This window comes from Echiichthys vipera (assembly GCF_963691815.1).
Source record: "Echiichthys vipera genome assembly, chromosome: Y".
In the NCBI taxonomy this organism is placed as follows: domain Eukaryota; kingdom Metazoa; phylum Chordata; class Actinopteri; order Perciformes; family Trachinidae; genus Echiichthys; species Echiichthys vipera.
Window position 1 is genome coordinate 5,876,946 of NC_139849.1, and position 17,801 is coordinate 5,894,746.

General features: G+C 39.9%; 1 protein-coding gene across 1 annotated transcript in view; it reads right to left on the bottom strand.

The window, feature by feature from the left end:
* LOC310966181 (ubiquitin-conjugating enzyme E2 variant 1-like) overlaps positions 1 to 5,478 on the bottom strand; it is a 53,663-nt gene extending 48,185 nt beyond the window's left edge. The window contains exon 1 of the mRNA XM_083940039.1: positions 5,447 to 5,478. Within this exon, the coding sequence (XP_083796165.1) occupies positions 5,447 to 5,468 (22 nt within the window). The 5' untranslated portion in view covers positions 5,469 to 5,478. The remainder of the gene's footprint in view (positions 1 to 5,446) is intronic.
* Positions 5,479 to 17,801: the final 12,323 nt, after the last annotated feature.

The window sequence follows — 17,801 nt, forward strand, 5'->3', positions numbered from 1 at the left end:
ACTTTCCCACTGCCTTTGCTTACCTGTTTGGCCTACTTTATGCATTGAACATAGAGTTCCCAAGACATTTCAGATACACGTTTGAAACAGTGCAGCACATCTTTATGGAGCTTACACCCTCTTGTTCACAGCGTGTGCGGAGCCTGAAAACAAAGCTTTTGCTGTAAGAAGCCTGAGAACAACAAGGCCTCACTCTTAGCCACAAGCCCATCTGTTTATTTACATTACATTTGATTTTTTGTTATTTTTTTAGTTGTGTTGGCTGGCTTTTAGGCCTGTTTTGCAAGCAAAGGACTCATCTATGTCAGGGTTATGTTCCTACAGTTCTACAGAGATGGGATTTTTTATTTTTTTTTTGAAGAAAATAACTTCTTTGTCACTGGATTAAAAATGTTAACATTAGGGCGAAAAAAGCAATCATCTGAAGCTAAAACTGCCAACTGCCTAGTGTTGCGAAGCTCAGGATTTTTATTTCAGTGCTTTTGAACTGTGTTGTGGTTTGTAGTGTTTTAACATGTTTCTTCAAATCTAAAATAATTAGTTGAGACTACTGAATTTTAAGTGTTTAAAAAATCTAAATTTGAAGTTATGTCAAAGTTAATTTATAAGTTATCTCAACAAAAGATAATTTGTTGTCTTAACTTTATGTAGTTTTATTCAAAACTTGAGAGTTTTAGTTGGAATCAAAACGCAAAAATCTATTGCAGCCAGTTACCTAGAATTTTTGAGTTTTCATAGCCCTTTATTTTTTACAGTGTAAGCCTGGTAAAGTAACTAGTAACTGAAGTAATCAGATAAATGTAGTCCAGTAAAAAGTAGAATATTTTCACTGATTTGTAGAGGAGTAGAAGAATAAAGTAGCATGAAAAGAAAATACTCAAGTAAAAGTGCCTCAAACTTTATTTTAGTCCAATAATTGAGTGAAATCCTCTGGTTCACAGGTTTGTTCATTTAACAAGGATTGTTTTTGACAAGCTTGTTGCACTTTGAGGCCTATGACTAATATTTACATTGATAAAATAAAGACAATATACTGTATGCACTCCTATGTCGCTGCATTGTTTTACAATATCCATTAATGTGATGCTCATATTTTTACAACCCCTCATTTTGGATAATTTTCGTCAACCGGCCTCAATTCCACATTAATTGAATAGCCCTGATGTAGCCTATTTCAGTCAGTTCAGTGACTGCTGTTTGTCCTATTTTAGTGAAAGAAAACCTATTTTCTTCATTTTTTTCAAGATTTGATAATGTATAAGTGTTTATATTCTTACCTAGAAGGCAATCAATTGTTTACCTTTTTGCCAAATAAATATATAAACGCGTTAATGCAGCAATGTCTCTCCTACTGTTTCAAAATCTCACTTCACTTTGATATAAGATTGTTACAGTAATCCCTAAACAAGCTGCCTCATTTCAGTTTTTGCATGATTGCATGACATGTCCTTGAGAATATCTAATTACTAAAATAATCTAATTATTAGGCTACAGATCTGATACACGGTATTCTTAGAATCTAAAAAATAGAAAAAAACAACCGAACCGAAAAACTGTGACCCCAAATCCGTGATATGAACCGAAAAGTGGATTTTGTGAACCTTTCCACCCCTACATCCTAATGATACCCATCCCTAAGTCACATAGATTAGGCCATGCTTTATGGCCAGAGGCGAAAAGGGAGCAGGACTAAGGATTATTCTGATCCTGTTGTCTGTCTTTCCAAATCATAGGAGCATGTGTAATTTTTTACGTTTACCTATGTTTACGTTAGCCTATATTTTCATGTTATACACACAGAAATTCCAAATTAATTTAGCATGCCAGTGATTTTTTAGTGTAAATATATCAAAGATTGAATGACAATATTCTTTATAGTAAAATGTGTCTAAATTATCTAAACGTTACTCCTTCATTTAGTAAATAAAGTAGATTCCAAAGTGTCATAAAATTGTGTAAAAAAGAAAATTTTTAAAAAGGCCAATTTCAAACCCTGGCAGAAATACATTGATGGCCAAACACACAAGATGTGACATCCTGATAAAGTTTAAGTTGGTGAGTATATTCAGTAATACGCGTACTAAACTGGGTTTACACTTGATCTTTATCAGATTGTTTGTGAGCGTGTCATTAGGCTATACAATGACCCTTCATTCATAAGGTTTATTATCAGACAGACACAATTTTAACAGTTTGCCCAACCTGGCATGACATTATTAGCTTTGGGGTAGCCAGGGGGTGAGAGAAATGACACTACGGTAACTGTCTAAGTTGGCTAACGTAACTTTTTGCTTGCTTGTTCTACTTCCAGCTTCCTTACAGTGCAGACGCCTGTCTCTCTGCTCTCGCCTCTGCTTGCAATTCTGCGCTGATATTCATGCTTTCTTCTAAGATAAATTATGAGCAGCAGCTCCTGGATACCTATAAATCACTGGGACTATACACTTTTTGTGGATAGCAGACTACTGCCATAATTTAATACTTTTACGACCTTAGTACTGCTCAACCTTGACCTACCCATAGCAAATGCCTGCAGTGAGACGGAGCCAAAGCTAATTACCAGCATATGCCTCCCTTTTCTGAAGACGACTACCACAAACTTCTCCAGAAGATTTCAGTACTGGAAACCAAAACCCACAGGTTCTCGCTGGAACTCTCTTGGTGCTAAGTGTGAGTGCAAACGCTCCGCGCCTAGCTGCGGCCAGCTGGCCGGCCACGGCCCGTTTGAGAGAGGTGGGCTTTTGTGAAGCGTGTTTGAACATGTACGAGCATGAGGCCTACGGCGGCTCTGACGTCATTTTATGTGCTGGAACTCTGATTGTGGGTGACTCTGCCTTAAAAGATATGAGTAAGAACACCAAAGTTCTTTGTTTTCCCAAGAACATGGTATCTGACATGAATGAAAAAAATCATTGCTATTGTGAAGGAGCACCAACGGGTGAAATGTATACTGCACATAGGGTCAAATGATGTTGTGAAACAACTGAAGTACTGAAAAAAGACTGTATTGATCTGCTAAACACAGTCAGCTGTCTGAACATTGAAGTGTCCATCAGTAGGCCTCTGCCACCAGTTGTAAAAGGAGAGAAATTCTCAAGACTTCTGAGTCTTAACACATAGCTTTCAGCTGCATGTGCCGTCCGCTCAGTTCTTTTTATTGACAATTTCAAGTTTTTTGGGACCTCAGACAACTTTTTAAAGCAGATGGATTATACCTAAACAGGATGGGAATAAGGCGTTTCATGTCAAACCTATTTCCTTTCTCATTCAGCAAATTTATCAAATCTAGCATCCTTCCCTCGTCAGTCACAGCCAATCTTAAACATCATTGCCAAGAACAATAATAATGCACGTGCCTTGATTTCTACTGTCAACAGGCTAACAAACCCTTCTGTGTCAGTAGCACCTGAACTGCTCCTTCAGGGCCTGCAATGAATTTGCCTCCTTTTTCAATGACAAAAATAAAAAAAAACATAGGCAAACAGCCAGTGCCTCCAAATCAGGTACAGGACATGTGCTGTCCATGTGTCCACCTAACACTAACTCAAATACCATGGCGCAATTTCATGTGATTAACCATATGACCTTGGAGGACATTATTCAAAATTTGAGATCCTCCTCCTGCTGCCTCAATATTCTCCACATAGGCATTTTCAAAGATGTATCAAACTGCATGGCCTCAGATCTTCTACAGATTGTAAACACGTCTCTTCTTTCAGGTGTTTTCCCACAGGCCCTGAAAACTGCTGTTATCAAGCCTTTCTTAAAAAAAATAAATATTTAGAAACTTCACTAATGAACAATTGTAGACCAATATCAAACCTCCCATTTCACAGCAAAAGCATTAAAAATACTGGTTTTAAGCAGCTGAACAATTTCATGTTAATGAACAGCTGTTTTGATGTCTTCCAGTCAGGTTTTAGACCACACCACAGCACCGAGACGTCTTCAATGAAATCCATTTAAACACGGACAATGGCAAAGTATTATTTGATCTAGGCACTGCATTTGACACAGTCGATCACAACATATTACTAGACCGTCTGGAAAATGGGTGGGACTTTCTGGCACAGCATTAAAATGGTTTGAATTCTACTTGAAGGACAGGGACTACTTTGTTTCTATGAATAAATACAAATCTGAGTGGGCATAAATTATACGCAGAGTTCCCCAAGGCTCCATTCTGGGGCCTCTTCTGTTTAAAATATCCATTATATTAGGGGGGCGCTGCGTCCACCAGACAGCTGCAGTTAATCCAGAACCCTGCTGCTCGAGTCCTTACTAAGACCAAAAAAGTTGATCATATCACTCCAGTCTTTCGATCTTTAAACCGGCTTCCTGTCTGTCAGAGAATTGATTTCAAAATACTTCTGCTGGTTTACAAAGCACTGAATGGTTTAGGACCAAAATACATTTTAGATCTTCTGCTCAGCTACGAACCATCCAGACCTCTCAGATCCTCTGGGACAGGCCTGCTCTGTGTCCCCAGAGTCAGGACTAAACATGGAGAAGCAGCGTTCAGTTTTTATGCTCCACAAATCTGGAACAAACTTCCAGAAAACTGCAGGTCCAGGTAACTCTCAGTTGTTTTAAATCAAGACTGAAGACTTTTCTGTAACTCTAACCATCTTTTATGTTTAAAAAATGACTTTTTATGCATTTTAAATATTTTATATGTTTTAATTGACCTTTTATATTTTATAAATGTATATATTTTATGTGTTATTTCTCCGAATGCTTTTAATGTTTTATGTCAAACACTTTGAATTAACTTGTTCTTGCATTGTGCTATACAAATAAACTTGCCTTGCCTACTAAATGTAAAAACATAACGTGCTCGCTAAGGACAGCTATTCACGTTGACGTCAAATAAGCAGTAGGTGTGCTAACAAGTTGTCAAACGCTGCATTGAGGAAAATACCTGGGCTTCATTTTGAAGTCACGGACCACTTTTGTGCATTTCTTCCGGACTACACGACTGAACAGAACTGCGATCCAACTAAATTATTAATTAGGGCGTGTTATCTGTTATCTGAGCAAACAAGTTTTCTACCTGTCAAGCTAGTCACGGGTGTCCCCGCTGAACAGTAAACCACCAATACCGCAGAAAAATGTGGTCTGCGGCGGCCACTGAATCCGCATGTAGCCTTTAATCTGACCGCCGGGCTTCATAATAATAATTTAGGCGGCTGCAGATGGCCGAGTGCTGCTAAAACACTGTGGGCCACTTTAAACAGCCCAGCTTTAGCTAACCGATGAGCTAGCTCACGCTAACTCGCAGCGTCAGCTTTTCTTTCAGAAGGATTCCTGTAACACACAAAACTCTGCAACTGGACTCTTGTGGATTGCAAAACGATTGTGCAGCTGAAACAGTATGCTGGAAATTATACTTCATGAGGAGAATCAATGAAAATTAATGTCTGAACTGTGAGTAAAGTCGGCTTACCTGTTAAGGCGGCGGCCGCCATCTTCGTCACTGTTTGCGGAAGCGCGCACGTACGATGCACGACAATGAGAGGCGCGTGTCCGCCGCAAGAAAAGGCCTGTGTTGTCTTTTTTGTGAAAACGTTGGAGCGTTTGTTTTTAGCGACATCTTGAAGTGTGTTTTGGTATGACAATTTTATTAAGAGTGAGAGAACATGATTTGGAAATGATTTATTCATATTCAACAATCGACAGTATCTTTTATTACATTCAAACAAAGATCTAAGCATATATTTCATCAATATTTTTAACCTGTAATAAAACATTACACAAAAAACAGAAAAAACTGAACCAAATATACAGTATATGACATTTATTAATCATTTCATACAAAATGGTATGCCAATAGATGACTCTTGATATACAAATGATGTTGTCAGTCAATTATGTAACACAAGAGGATTATATTACAATTTACAGGCATCCTTTTGTGACTTTAGCAATTTAAACGGGACTTGGGCCAAATTACTTCTGGAATAAGTGACTTTGGCAAAACAGTGCGCTTGTTTTTCCCTACTACTGTGACAGACCATGGGGAAGGGTAAGCCACAGATACTTGAAAATGCTAGTGGAGCACACAGAGACTCAGGAGACATTTGGCTGTGAAAGGCCCTTTAATTCAGTAACGTAAACTCAAACATCACAACTGCAATGACTCTTAGCTCAACCAAACAAATGGCAGTTAAATATTTCCTCTGTGATACTGTGAAATGATGTTTCAACTGTGCATAATAAAGCACAACTAAAATTGCCTAAGTCTCTCTGTCTTGGGACTTGGACAAAATAAAACAGTCTAATTCACACTCACACTGGAATTACATACCTACAGAACTAAGGAGCATCACATCCTTGAAATCTTTTTCTAAATCTATAAAACAATGGCTATTTGAAAATCAGACATGCTGCCATAATCTGGATTAATATATTTTACTCTGTCCTTACTTGTAGTTAGTGCACTTATGTTCATTGTCTGTGCTAATACTGTGTATGCTCATTGTCTGTGCTTATACTGTGTATGCTCCCTGTCTGCTAATGCTATGTATGCTCATTGTCTGTGATAATACTGTGTATGCTCATTGTCTGTGCTAATACTGTGTATGCTCATTGTCTGTGCTTATACTGTGTATGCTCCCTGTCTGCTAATGCTATGTATGCTCATTGTCTGTGATAATACTGTGTATGCTCATTGTCTGTGCTAATACTGTGTATGCTCATTGTCTGTGCTAATACTGTGTATGCTCATTGTCTATGATTATACTGTGTATGATCATTGTCTGTGATAATACTGTGTATGATCATTGTCTGTGATAATACTGTGTATGCTCATTATCTGTGATAATACTGTGTATGCTCAGGTGTACCTCTCAGCAGTTCACAAAAGTTTGTAACATCAGGTCACTGTCTGTTTCCCACGAATTATGAACTTTGATCCTCTGAAACATTCTCCAACTTGGGCTAACACGTGTCTCCTTTTTTTTTCTCTTCCATTCTGCTTGCTCTGAACCACAGCATTGGCGATATCTCCCACCCCTTCACCTCAAACTACTCTGTGATTGGCCGGAGTCACTGAAGTTTAACACATGCCAATCATATAAAATAAATTAGTGACTGAGACCTCTCAAAACAAATAATCATCATACATCTCAAAACATTATAACAGCATGAACTTACTATTTGTTTATATGCCATGGAATTAAATGACAAATGATGAATTAAGTTATATTTTTAACAGACTTATCTTACCTTTTTACCGTGTTCTGTATTTATATTTATACTATTTTAAACATTTTAATATGCAATTAACTTCTATGAATCATGAATCTGTGGATTGTTTATATATTCTGTCATCAAAATACATTCATTATTTAACAAGGGCTACAGGTGCATTGCACTAAATAACCAAATTATCTTTCAAAAACACAAGTAGTTGCAGAACTAAATCAAAAAGAAGAGATGGATAGAATTATGTTTTTGAGCGGCAGTAGCTCAGTGGTGGCCACAACCACCAAGACACCGGTTGCGACCAGTGGCACAGTAGTCACGAGCAGCTTCTTACTGGCACAAAGGGCACTAAAATGACTAGTCCTGACCACCTGCTCTGTGACCTGTTCTGTTGTTTGGGCCAGTTGAGGGATCTGGGGCGCTGAGGACACTGGTCCGTCCTGTGGTCCTTGTCACCTGCTTGTTGTCTTGACCAGTTAGTGAGTTGTCTTTGGAGTAGTTATTGTATTGTACATGTAGTTATTTAATACACCTTCTCCCCTTTCTCATTATGTTGGCAACACTGTGCTGAATAAATGTAAAAATAAATAAATAAAAATCATCTTTTGTCTTTCAAATATTATTTAGCTTTCTGTTACTTGATAACTCATAAATATAATTACATCTGTTAATTTAACATAAATAACGCTGGTAATGTGTCCTCTTCCTTGTTTATTTTTTTCTTATGTTGTCCTGAACTAAAATGTGTCCTTTATGCAGATTTTCCAGATTTTATGCAGAGAAAATCCCTGGAAGGATCATTGAGTTATCCAGTGATCAGGTGCTGGATCCATCAAGACGATTTGACGTTTTAACGTTTTGTTACTGTTACCATTCTACAACCATTGTTCAAACATATTTCCCCGCAAACCACAACTGTGCACAACATGCTGCTCTCAGTGAGTCAGATACAGAGAGAGAGAGAGGATGGTAACATTCCCCTTACCCATGCCATTTGCAACAGCGCCTCCTCCTGAACAAGTACTGGTACATGCATTCCTACACTTATCCATTCTCAACACCCTCACTCGGAGTTGTCAGCTTGTAAGGATTAGCATGCTAACTCCGTCATCTTGACCTGGAACGCGGTCATTTGGGCGGTGGTGTTACTATAAGTGATAAGATGGTTTGCTCTTTGATCAACTGTACCAACAGATGGTTTAAGAACACACCGTGTTAACGTTCGCTCTGTCATGCTAATTAAATAGCCGCTGTTGTACCATGACTTGCAATATAGCCTACTATAGATGTCACATACACTAGATGCTAATCTGGAGCACAGGGAGGATTCGGGCTGTGAGGGTTGGTGTTTTACAATTTATGGTCATGGTACAGTGTTGAATATCACTTTAAATCATAGATCATAAATGCTGCCTGCCTGCAATTTACTCCTGGAGCCGGTGTAATCTCTGCTAGAGACACAGGAAATTAAAAAAATTACTCCTGTTCACTCCTGGTCCCGTAAAAACATTTCAATATTGACTCTGAAGAATTAATGATCAATGAGTGAAGTATAGTAATCATGTGTTAGCGTGTGTATTAGTAATGATTAATGAGAGTGTGATAATAAGACGCAATAAGTATAATCATTTAAGAATGTGATAGTATGTGCCTCTGCTATTATTTGACCAGGCTCAAGCTTTTCTGCTTTCTCCAAAAGCACAGGAACTTTTGGCAGTCAAGGTCATAAAGACAATGAACTAGCCAGCTTGCACAAACGCAAGTGGCAACTAGGTTGGGATTATACCAAAACAATACCATATAAGGAGACAGGAACAACCATATAAGGAGGTAGGCTGTAGGGAGGATGAGAATATGTGCTTCCTACTTCCTGCTTTGCTACAGTGCGGACGCTTTTCTGCTTGCTCTCGCCTTTGCTTGCATTTTTTGCTACTATCTGCTACTATTTGCTTCTCCTCAATAAGAAACAAAAAGCAACAGCTCCTGGATACGTACAAAACCAGTGGGATTATATTTCTTTTAGATAACAGAGGCATTTTTCAATATTTTTACGACTTCCTCAACGCTAGGCAGGGAGGCCTACCATTCAAGATAAGCCTGAGCCTGTGCTACAGTGCTAAAGGTAATCACCAGAAGATGCCTCCCTTCTCTATGGAAGATTACCACAAACTACTACAGAAGATTTTGCTGTTGGAAACAAAAATTAATCGGCTAGAAGTATTTATAGAAGTGAATGGATATTGTGACAACAATACCACTCTAGCACTGACTGAAAACAGTGGACAGGGGCAGGCCAGAGCCCAGCTAACTAGCAATGATGAAGCTACGAGGAAACGGGAGGTCCCTGTACAGGGTAATAAATCTACCAGCGATAATCCGCCCTGGAACACACTTGGGGCAAAGCCAAAGAGAAGACCACCTCCCTGCGACAAGGGAGAACGGATAACCGGGAGGACCCAGCGCCCCGATATCTCTGATCTGACCGGTTGGCCTGCGCTACCATCTCTATCCAGGCATAGCGCTTCATCCACTCCCCTGCCACGTAGGACACAGCAGCGGACAGCTGAGAAGAGGAAAAGTACCAAGAAACTTCCCCAGCAAGCAAGTGTTCAACTAAAGAACAGGTTTGCTCCACTGTTGCCCGACAATGGATCCCCCTCTGATTGCCTGAATAACCCACCATCACCACGCAGAAGGGTAAGACCTGCTAACTTAAAACCACAGAGAAAGCTAACAAGTGGGCCTGAAAATCTGATTGTGGGTGACTTTTCTGTAAAAGATATGAAAAGCAATAATAGCACCAAAGTACTCTGCTTTCCGAAGGATAAGGTGTCTGACTTGGAAAAAAGAATCCTGGATATTGTGGCTACACACCCAAATGTGAAAAATATCATTCTGCACATTGGTTTTAATGACATTGAAAAACAAAAATCAAGGGAGCTGAGAGAGCACTTCAATAAACTCTTTGAAACAGTCAGCGCTGTGAATGCTGAGGTGTTTATCAGTGGTCCTCTACCTCCGATCAGGAGAGGAGCTGAGAGATTCAGTCGACTTTACTCGCTGAATGAGTGGCTCTCCAGCGTTTTTCTTGCTCGTTCGATGCATTTTATTGACAATTTTAGCTTTTTCTGGGACTGCAGGCATCTTTTTAAGGCAGACGGACTTTGTCTAAATAAGCTGGGAGTAAAGCTTTTCATGACCAACATGTCTTACTTCCTGCGTCATCCATCTATCATCACTGCGAAGGACAACAGACAAGAGGAACCAACGGAAAAGACAGACACAACACAGCTTATCATGAACGTCGAAGGAGGACCGCCATTGCAAAAGGAGAGCGCTGACCATGAGAGACACCGGAGCAAAGAGGAGACGTGTCCATCCCCCTCTACCTCCCCTTTCATTTCAAATGGGCGTGAAGATCCCTCCCCCACACCCCCCAAGACTAAATCCAGGTCTCCATCCTTCTCCCTTCCTCAAGTAAGCCTTTCTCCCCCCTTATCCCCCTTGGAGTTCCGGGAGCTACCCCCACCCACTCCCCGCCCTACTCCTATTTTTACCCCCCTTGATCGACCTCAGCGATCCCCCCCTCAGCGTCATCTCAGTGGCACCTCCCTCCCACCTCCTCCCCCCCCTCCACGAAGGCGTGCTTCACAAACCCTCAGCCCTACTCCGCCCCTCTTACGTAAACCCCCTCTACGCCCTCAACGTCCACCTCCAGTAGTTCATTCCAGCTCTGACGCTGCCCACTCCTCCTCCCCCTCATGGCCACCCCCGCCCCGCCCTGACAGCAGTCCTGAAAACTACTGATACAGAAAAGGGTTCAGCAGTAGACCACATTATCAGCTGGGCCCAAGGCTGCCTACGTCAAAGCTTGGCACCTTCTACATTCCTGTTGTGACTACCAAGAGAGTGAACATTGGGAAACGTAGACACCCTGCTAACCTAAACAATCTCATTCCTATCCTCTCCAAATCAAAGTCAACATCGAAGCCTGTCAATAACACCATTAGGATGGGTCTGCTCAATGTTAGGTCTCTGAATAACAAATCATTTTTAGTCAACGATTTCATTACTACTTCCAAACTTGATTTTATGTTTTTAACTGAAACATGGCTGGAGCAATATAACAGTGCAAGCATTCTGATCGAGACAGCACCCCCCAACTATAACTTTATTGATGTATGTAGATCGGGGAAAAGGGGGGGAGGGGTTGCTGCTATATTTAAAAACATATTTCAGGGGAAACAGATGTCACTTGGTGATTTTACATCATTCGAATACCTGTGTGCTGTGTTGAAATGCTCTCCCAAAATTATTCTGTTAATTATTTACAGGCCACCTAAATACTCAGCAAATTTTTTCGAGGATTTTACCAAATTATTGTCTAGTATCTCCACTGACTTTGACTGCCTAGTTATAACTGGTGACTTTAATTTTCATATTGACGATTCGAATGACAAGGGTGCAAAGGAACTTTTTACTATTTTAGATACATTTGACCTGTCTCAACATGTGAAAGAGGCTACTCATTGTAAAGGACACACCCTGGACCTGATTATCACAAAAGGTCTCAATGTTTCTGATGTTCTTGTGACTGATCTTTCATTGTCTGATCACTTCTGTGTTTTCTTTAATATTTCTTTAATTCCGGAGACACAAACAGAATCAAAGAATGTCAAAAAGCGCTACATCAATGAACATGCTAATGTACTCTTTAAAAATGCCATCTCCTCGCTACCACCTCTAAACCCATGCCATGCTGATGATCTTGTAAACAACTTTAATTCCAAAATTGTGAATATCATAGATGTCATTGCACCGGTTACAGTTAAAACGATTTCTGGTAAGCAAAAGGCACCCTGGAGAAAAGCTGCTGTTGTAACAGCCCAGAGAAGAGAGTGCAGGAAGGCTGAACGAATCTGGCGAAATACAAAACTTCATATTCATTGACATCTATAAAGAGAGGCTCCAGGCCTACAATTTAGTCTTAAAACGTGCTAGAGAAACATTCTTCTCCAATATCATAAACAGCAACACTAATAAGGCCAAAACCCTATTTGCAACTGTCGACAGACTGACCAACCCCCCGACACAAATACCAGCCGAACTCCATTCCACACAGAAATGCAATGAGTTTGCATTCTTTTATACTGATAAAATTGAAGGCATCAGACGTGCCATCAATATCTCAAACAAAAAAGTTGGATCACCACCCCGTTTAGGCCAAAATAACACAGCAATGATGGCAAGCTTTAATGCCATAGACTCTAAAACTCTAGTGGAAAAAGTGACCAATCTAAAGCCAACCACCTGCTGTCTCGATGCTTTACCTACCAACTTCTTTAAGAATGTTTTCGACTGCCTATCAACAGACGTATTGCAAATAGTTAATAACTCTATTCAATTGGGGAATTTCCCAAAGGCCTTCAAAACTGCAGTCATTAAACCTCTTCTAAAAAAGCGGAGCCTAGATGCCTCTATTATCAACAACTACAGACCAATTTCAAATCTACCATTCATAAGTAAAATAATTGAGAAAGTTGTACTCCAACAACTAAATCACTTCTTGGCTTCTACTGGCTGCCACAACAACCTCCAGTCAGGATTTAGACCTTTTCATAGCACCGAGACGGCCCTTATTAAAGTTATAAATGACATCCGTCTTAACACAGACTCTGGCAAAACTTCAGTACTAATGCTATTGGACCTCAGTGCTGCATTTGACACTGTCGACCACTCAATACTTTTGGACAGGTTGGAAAACTGGGTGGGGCTCTCAGGCACAGTCCTAAACTGGTTCAAGTCATATCTACAAGATAGGAACTATTTTGTTTCCATTGGCGACTTTGTATCAGAACAAACCAACGTAACGTGCGGAGTCCCCCAAGGTTCAATCTTGGGGCCGACTTTATTTAACATCTATATGCTCCCACTAGGACAAATCATGCAAAATAATAACATTGACCACCATTGCTATGCCGATGACACCCAAATCTATGTAGCGCTATCACCAAATGACTATCGCCCCATAGATCTTCTGTGCCAGTGCATTGAGCAAGTCAAACACTGGATGTGCCAAAATTTCCTTCAACTAAATGAGGATAAAACTGAGATAATTGTTTTTGGTGCTAAGAAAGAAAGGTTTAAAGTCATCCAACACCTTCAATCACTGTCCCTGAAAACCTCAGATAAAGCCAGAAATCTTGGGGTTATTATGGATTCTGATTTACATTTCAACAGTCACATCAAATCAGTAACAAAATCCGCCTATTATCACCTTAAAAATGTAACAAGACTTAGAGGGCTCATGTCAGCTCAAGACTTAGAAAAACTTGTCCATGCCTTTATAACCAGTAGGCTAGACTACTGTAACGGTCTCCTTGTAGGTCTTCCCAAAAAAACTGTCAGGCAGCTACAGCTTGTTCAGAACGCTGCTGCTCGAGTTCTAACAAAGACCACACATTACACCAATTCTTAAATCCTTACACTGGCTTCCTGTACGTCAGAGAATTGATTTCAAAATCCTCCTGCTCACATATAAATCACTACATGGTCTAGGGCCGAGGTATATCACTGATATGCTCCCACTACATAAGCCTTCTAGATCACTAAGATCCTCTGAGACCAATCTGTTAGTGGTTCGCAGAGTAAACTCAAATCAAGGGAAAGCATCTTTCAGTCATTATGCAACAAACAGCTGGAATAAACTTCCTGAAGATGTAAGACTTTCACCCACTCTGACCACTTTTAAAACTAGACTGAAAACTTTTATGTTCACCTTAGCTTTCTGCTAAATCTTCGCACTTTTAACGTCCGCACTGTTTTGATTATTGTCTATGTTTTTATTCTCTTTGTCTTTCTGTAATGCATTTGAATTCATGACATGTTGTGCTGTGAAGCACTTTAAGTCTGCCTTGTGTATGAAAAGTGCTATACAAATAAAGCTGCCTTGCCTTGCCTTGCCTTTTTCACAGATAAAGAAAACGAGTCATGCCAAACAGATGATACTCCGACGCGCAGGGAGGAAGATGGAGGCTGGAGGACTGCTACTTCTGAAATAAACAAATGCACGCACAAGCGGACACATAACCACGCCTTTGTAACAAGTTTATATGCTGGAGCAGATAGAATAGATATCAGACTTCTTGCCTCTGATCACGGGTACTGTGTTGTACACAGTTACTCTAGATAGAGAATAGAACATTTCTCCAGACGTCTGTATCATCCGATGTCCATCTACTAATAAATGCCTGCTGGCGCACTAAACTACCAACGACTCTGCTGACTCCAGGAAGCCTCCTGTAGAATTTGAATTACGCAATATATACTCTGTGAGGTCCTTCTGATTTGACTAACGTATTGTGTGTAAAATTCCTACAGAGAAACTTGGCGACCCCGGACGGGATTCTAACAAGGAGGCTCAGGTAAAAGGAGCTGCAGAGATTGGACCGGTGACCAAGCGGAGTCACTGGGAACCTCCTGGGGCCGACTGAACTTCTCCACAAGGGCGCCCATCACTGACAAAAGGTAAGCAGTCACCTATTCTTCTTAAGAAGTAAAGACTGTGATTCGGCCTATAATCTAAATTGGTGGAGCAAGTCAGTATGTTTCCTAGAGGTTAATTCGATCCGAATTTAGCCGGTGGACTGACGATTTGAAAAAAGGCCTGGTAAACTGATTTGGAATCAGTATAAGAGTAAAAGGTAAAGGAGTGTTGGGATCTTAAATCCGTCCTAGGCGCATAAACGGTGCTCAGTAAGACGTTCAGGGAACGCAGAAAGGCCGGAGGCTGTAGAGACCCTTGAATATACATTAGGCATTAAGGACTAAAAGCGCCACAGGGGGATAGCCCCTAGGTGAGCCTAGAAAGCCACCGTAGGTCTGGGACCTAAAGGTTCTGGGAACCAAAGAAAAATTGTAGGTCTGGGACCTACGGTTCTGGGAACCAAAGTATAAGAAATACTTAAAAGTTGTGTTTATTTGTGGGACTGTTGTGTGGGAGGTTTCGAGGATAATAGAGAACACAAACATAAAAGTGTGAGTAGGTTTCTGTGATGGTGGATACACCCTTGTCTGGAGCCGCTGATAATTCAATTCAATTCAATTCAATTTTATTTATAGTGTCAAATCATAACAAAAGTTATCTCAGGACACTTTACATAGTAGGTAAAGACCACACTCAATGACTTATTTATGATTTACATAGACCCAACAATTCCTCTGTAGAGTACAGTGGCAACGAAAACCTTCCCTATAACAGGCAGGAACGTCAGACAGACCCAGCTCTGTGGAGGACGGCCATCTGTCTTGATAGTGAAACACTGTCAGTAGAAGCTTGTTGCAGACATCACAGAAAAGCCTGACGATTAAACTCACCACTGGTCTTCTCTTATCTGGGGGTACATAAATAACGGGGCTGTGACACTCGGCTTTTGGTCATTAAAACTGGTGATTTACCGTCTCACTCCGCTCTATCACGGTAGAGTAGAAGCTTGAGTGAGGGGAGGATCACTGGGGACTAGATCCACTGACCAGATAACGAGTGTGTGTGAATAAAGAATAAATAAATAAATACCTGTGAATAGTACTTTAACAGCTGAAATAACTATGGCAGGCCCTGTAGTGTCTCCAGCTGATTGATGGTCGGACTGATGGTTCACAAGTGTTTATTTTTGGGCAAAATAGATGATACCGTTGCTCCATTAAATCTTTTGACAACTTGAAGACTCTGAACACATAGTGAACACACCGTGAACACACCGTAAGAGCTATAGAATAAAACAAAAATAATATGTTACCATCTATGTAATATCATGTTCAACAATATCAAAATAGTGTGTTTTTAATCTTTTACAGAAAATGAATTGTCATTTACAATCATGAAGTATCCCTTTTAACTTATTTTATCTTAATTACAAACTCAGAATAGAGTGCAATAAACAAACATATTTAACTTAAAAAATGATATTATAACTGTCAGTTTGCAGCTTTAACTTCCAAAGATTATGAATGCACACAAATATAATGCTGTATTTATTAAATACTAGCAAGCAGTGTAATGAAATAATTGTGAATAGTACTTTAACAGCTGAAATAACTATGGCAGGCCCTGTAGCGTCTCCGGCTGATTGATGGTCGGACTGATGGTTCACAAGTGTTTATTTTTGGGCAAAATAGATGATACCGTTGCTCCATTAAATCTTTTGACAACTTGAAGACTCTGAACACATAGTGAACACACCGTGAACACACACCGTAAGAGCTATAGAATAAAACAAAAATAATATGTTACCATCTATGTAATATCATGTTCAACAATATCAAAATAGTGTGTTTAATCTTTTACAGAAAATGAATTGTCATTTACAATCATGAAGTATCCCTTTTAACCTATTTTATCTTAATTACAAACTCAGAATAGAGTTCAATAAACAAACATATTTAACTTAAAAAATGATATTAGAACTGTCAGTGTGCACCTTTAACTTCCAAAGATTGTGAATGCACACAAAAATAATGCTGTATTTATTAAATACTAGCAAGCAGTGTAATGAAATAATTGTCTCCTTCAGAAAGACAGATGCTCTGCATCAGCATTAAAATAGACTTGTGTAAAACAATGCAAAGCAACATCCCGTTTTGATAAAGCATTAAGCACCACATTTAAACAAAATGAGGACAAACCTTGTGCCCTTATCAGCCAGATGCTAAACAAACTTGTCAGTTTACATTTCCTTAAGTTTTTGCACTTTTGATGGACCCGTTTGCAATACACTTAACTTTCTGTAAAGTTGTCCTTTTTTTCTCTTTTCCGGTTACACTCTATCAAAATAAAAGCACGAGCCTAAAAACAGGAAGTAACGGTAAAAATAAACAAATTTTAAGAGATTTCTCATGAAAATGCAACTACACATTTTGGGAATATGATGTGTTATATTAAAGGTAATTTACAGGCCCAGGATTAGGTTGGTATGAATACTGGCAGCGAATAGTAGGACAGGCCATTTCCGGAAGGCCTACTCACGGTAAGGATAAAAAGAAACATAAGACTAGATTGATAGATTTGAAGGAATATTTAGAGACGTGTAAAGGTGAAGGGCGAGCCAGAAAATATGGTAAAGATAATTCAGTTAGAGGAGGACAGAGCACGTGAAGAAGTAGTGGGAAACAGAAATAATGGACCTAGTAGGTTGTGGCATAAGAGAAAGAAGGAGGAGAAGGAATAGGAGAAGAGGGAGGAGCGAAGAGCAGATTTGCATATGGCCGGACTGGCAGCTGAGAGTGTAGAGACAGCGGAGAAATAGGGCAGAAAAGAAGGAGGCAGAAACAGTACCCCCACCCTATCCAAACCCACCCCCGTCACCATCGGCCCCTTCAGCAAGTAGAATATACCCAGATTTGTCTTTACAGTTACCTACGATTGAGGCAGAAGGAAGTATGAAGGTAAGAATGAGAAGAAACGCAGATTATGAGGATACAAAAAAGAGGGAAGAAAGAGAGGAGGACTATAGTATAATAACAGGTGAATCTGAGAGGGTGAGACTTCAGACAGAAGAGGAAAAACAGTAGGAGAAGGAAAGACAGCGTCAGAGAGG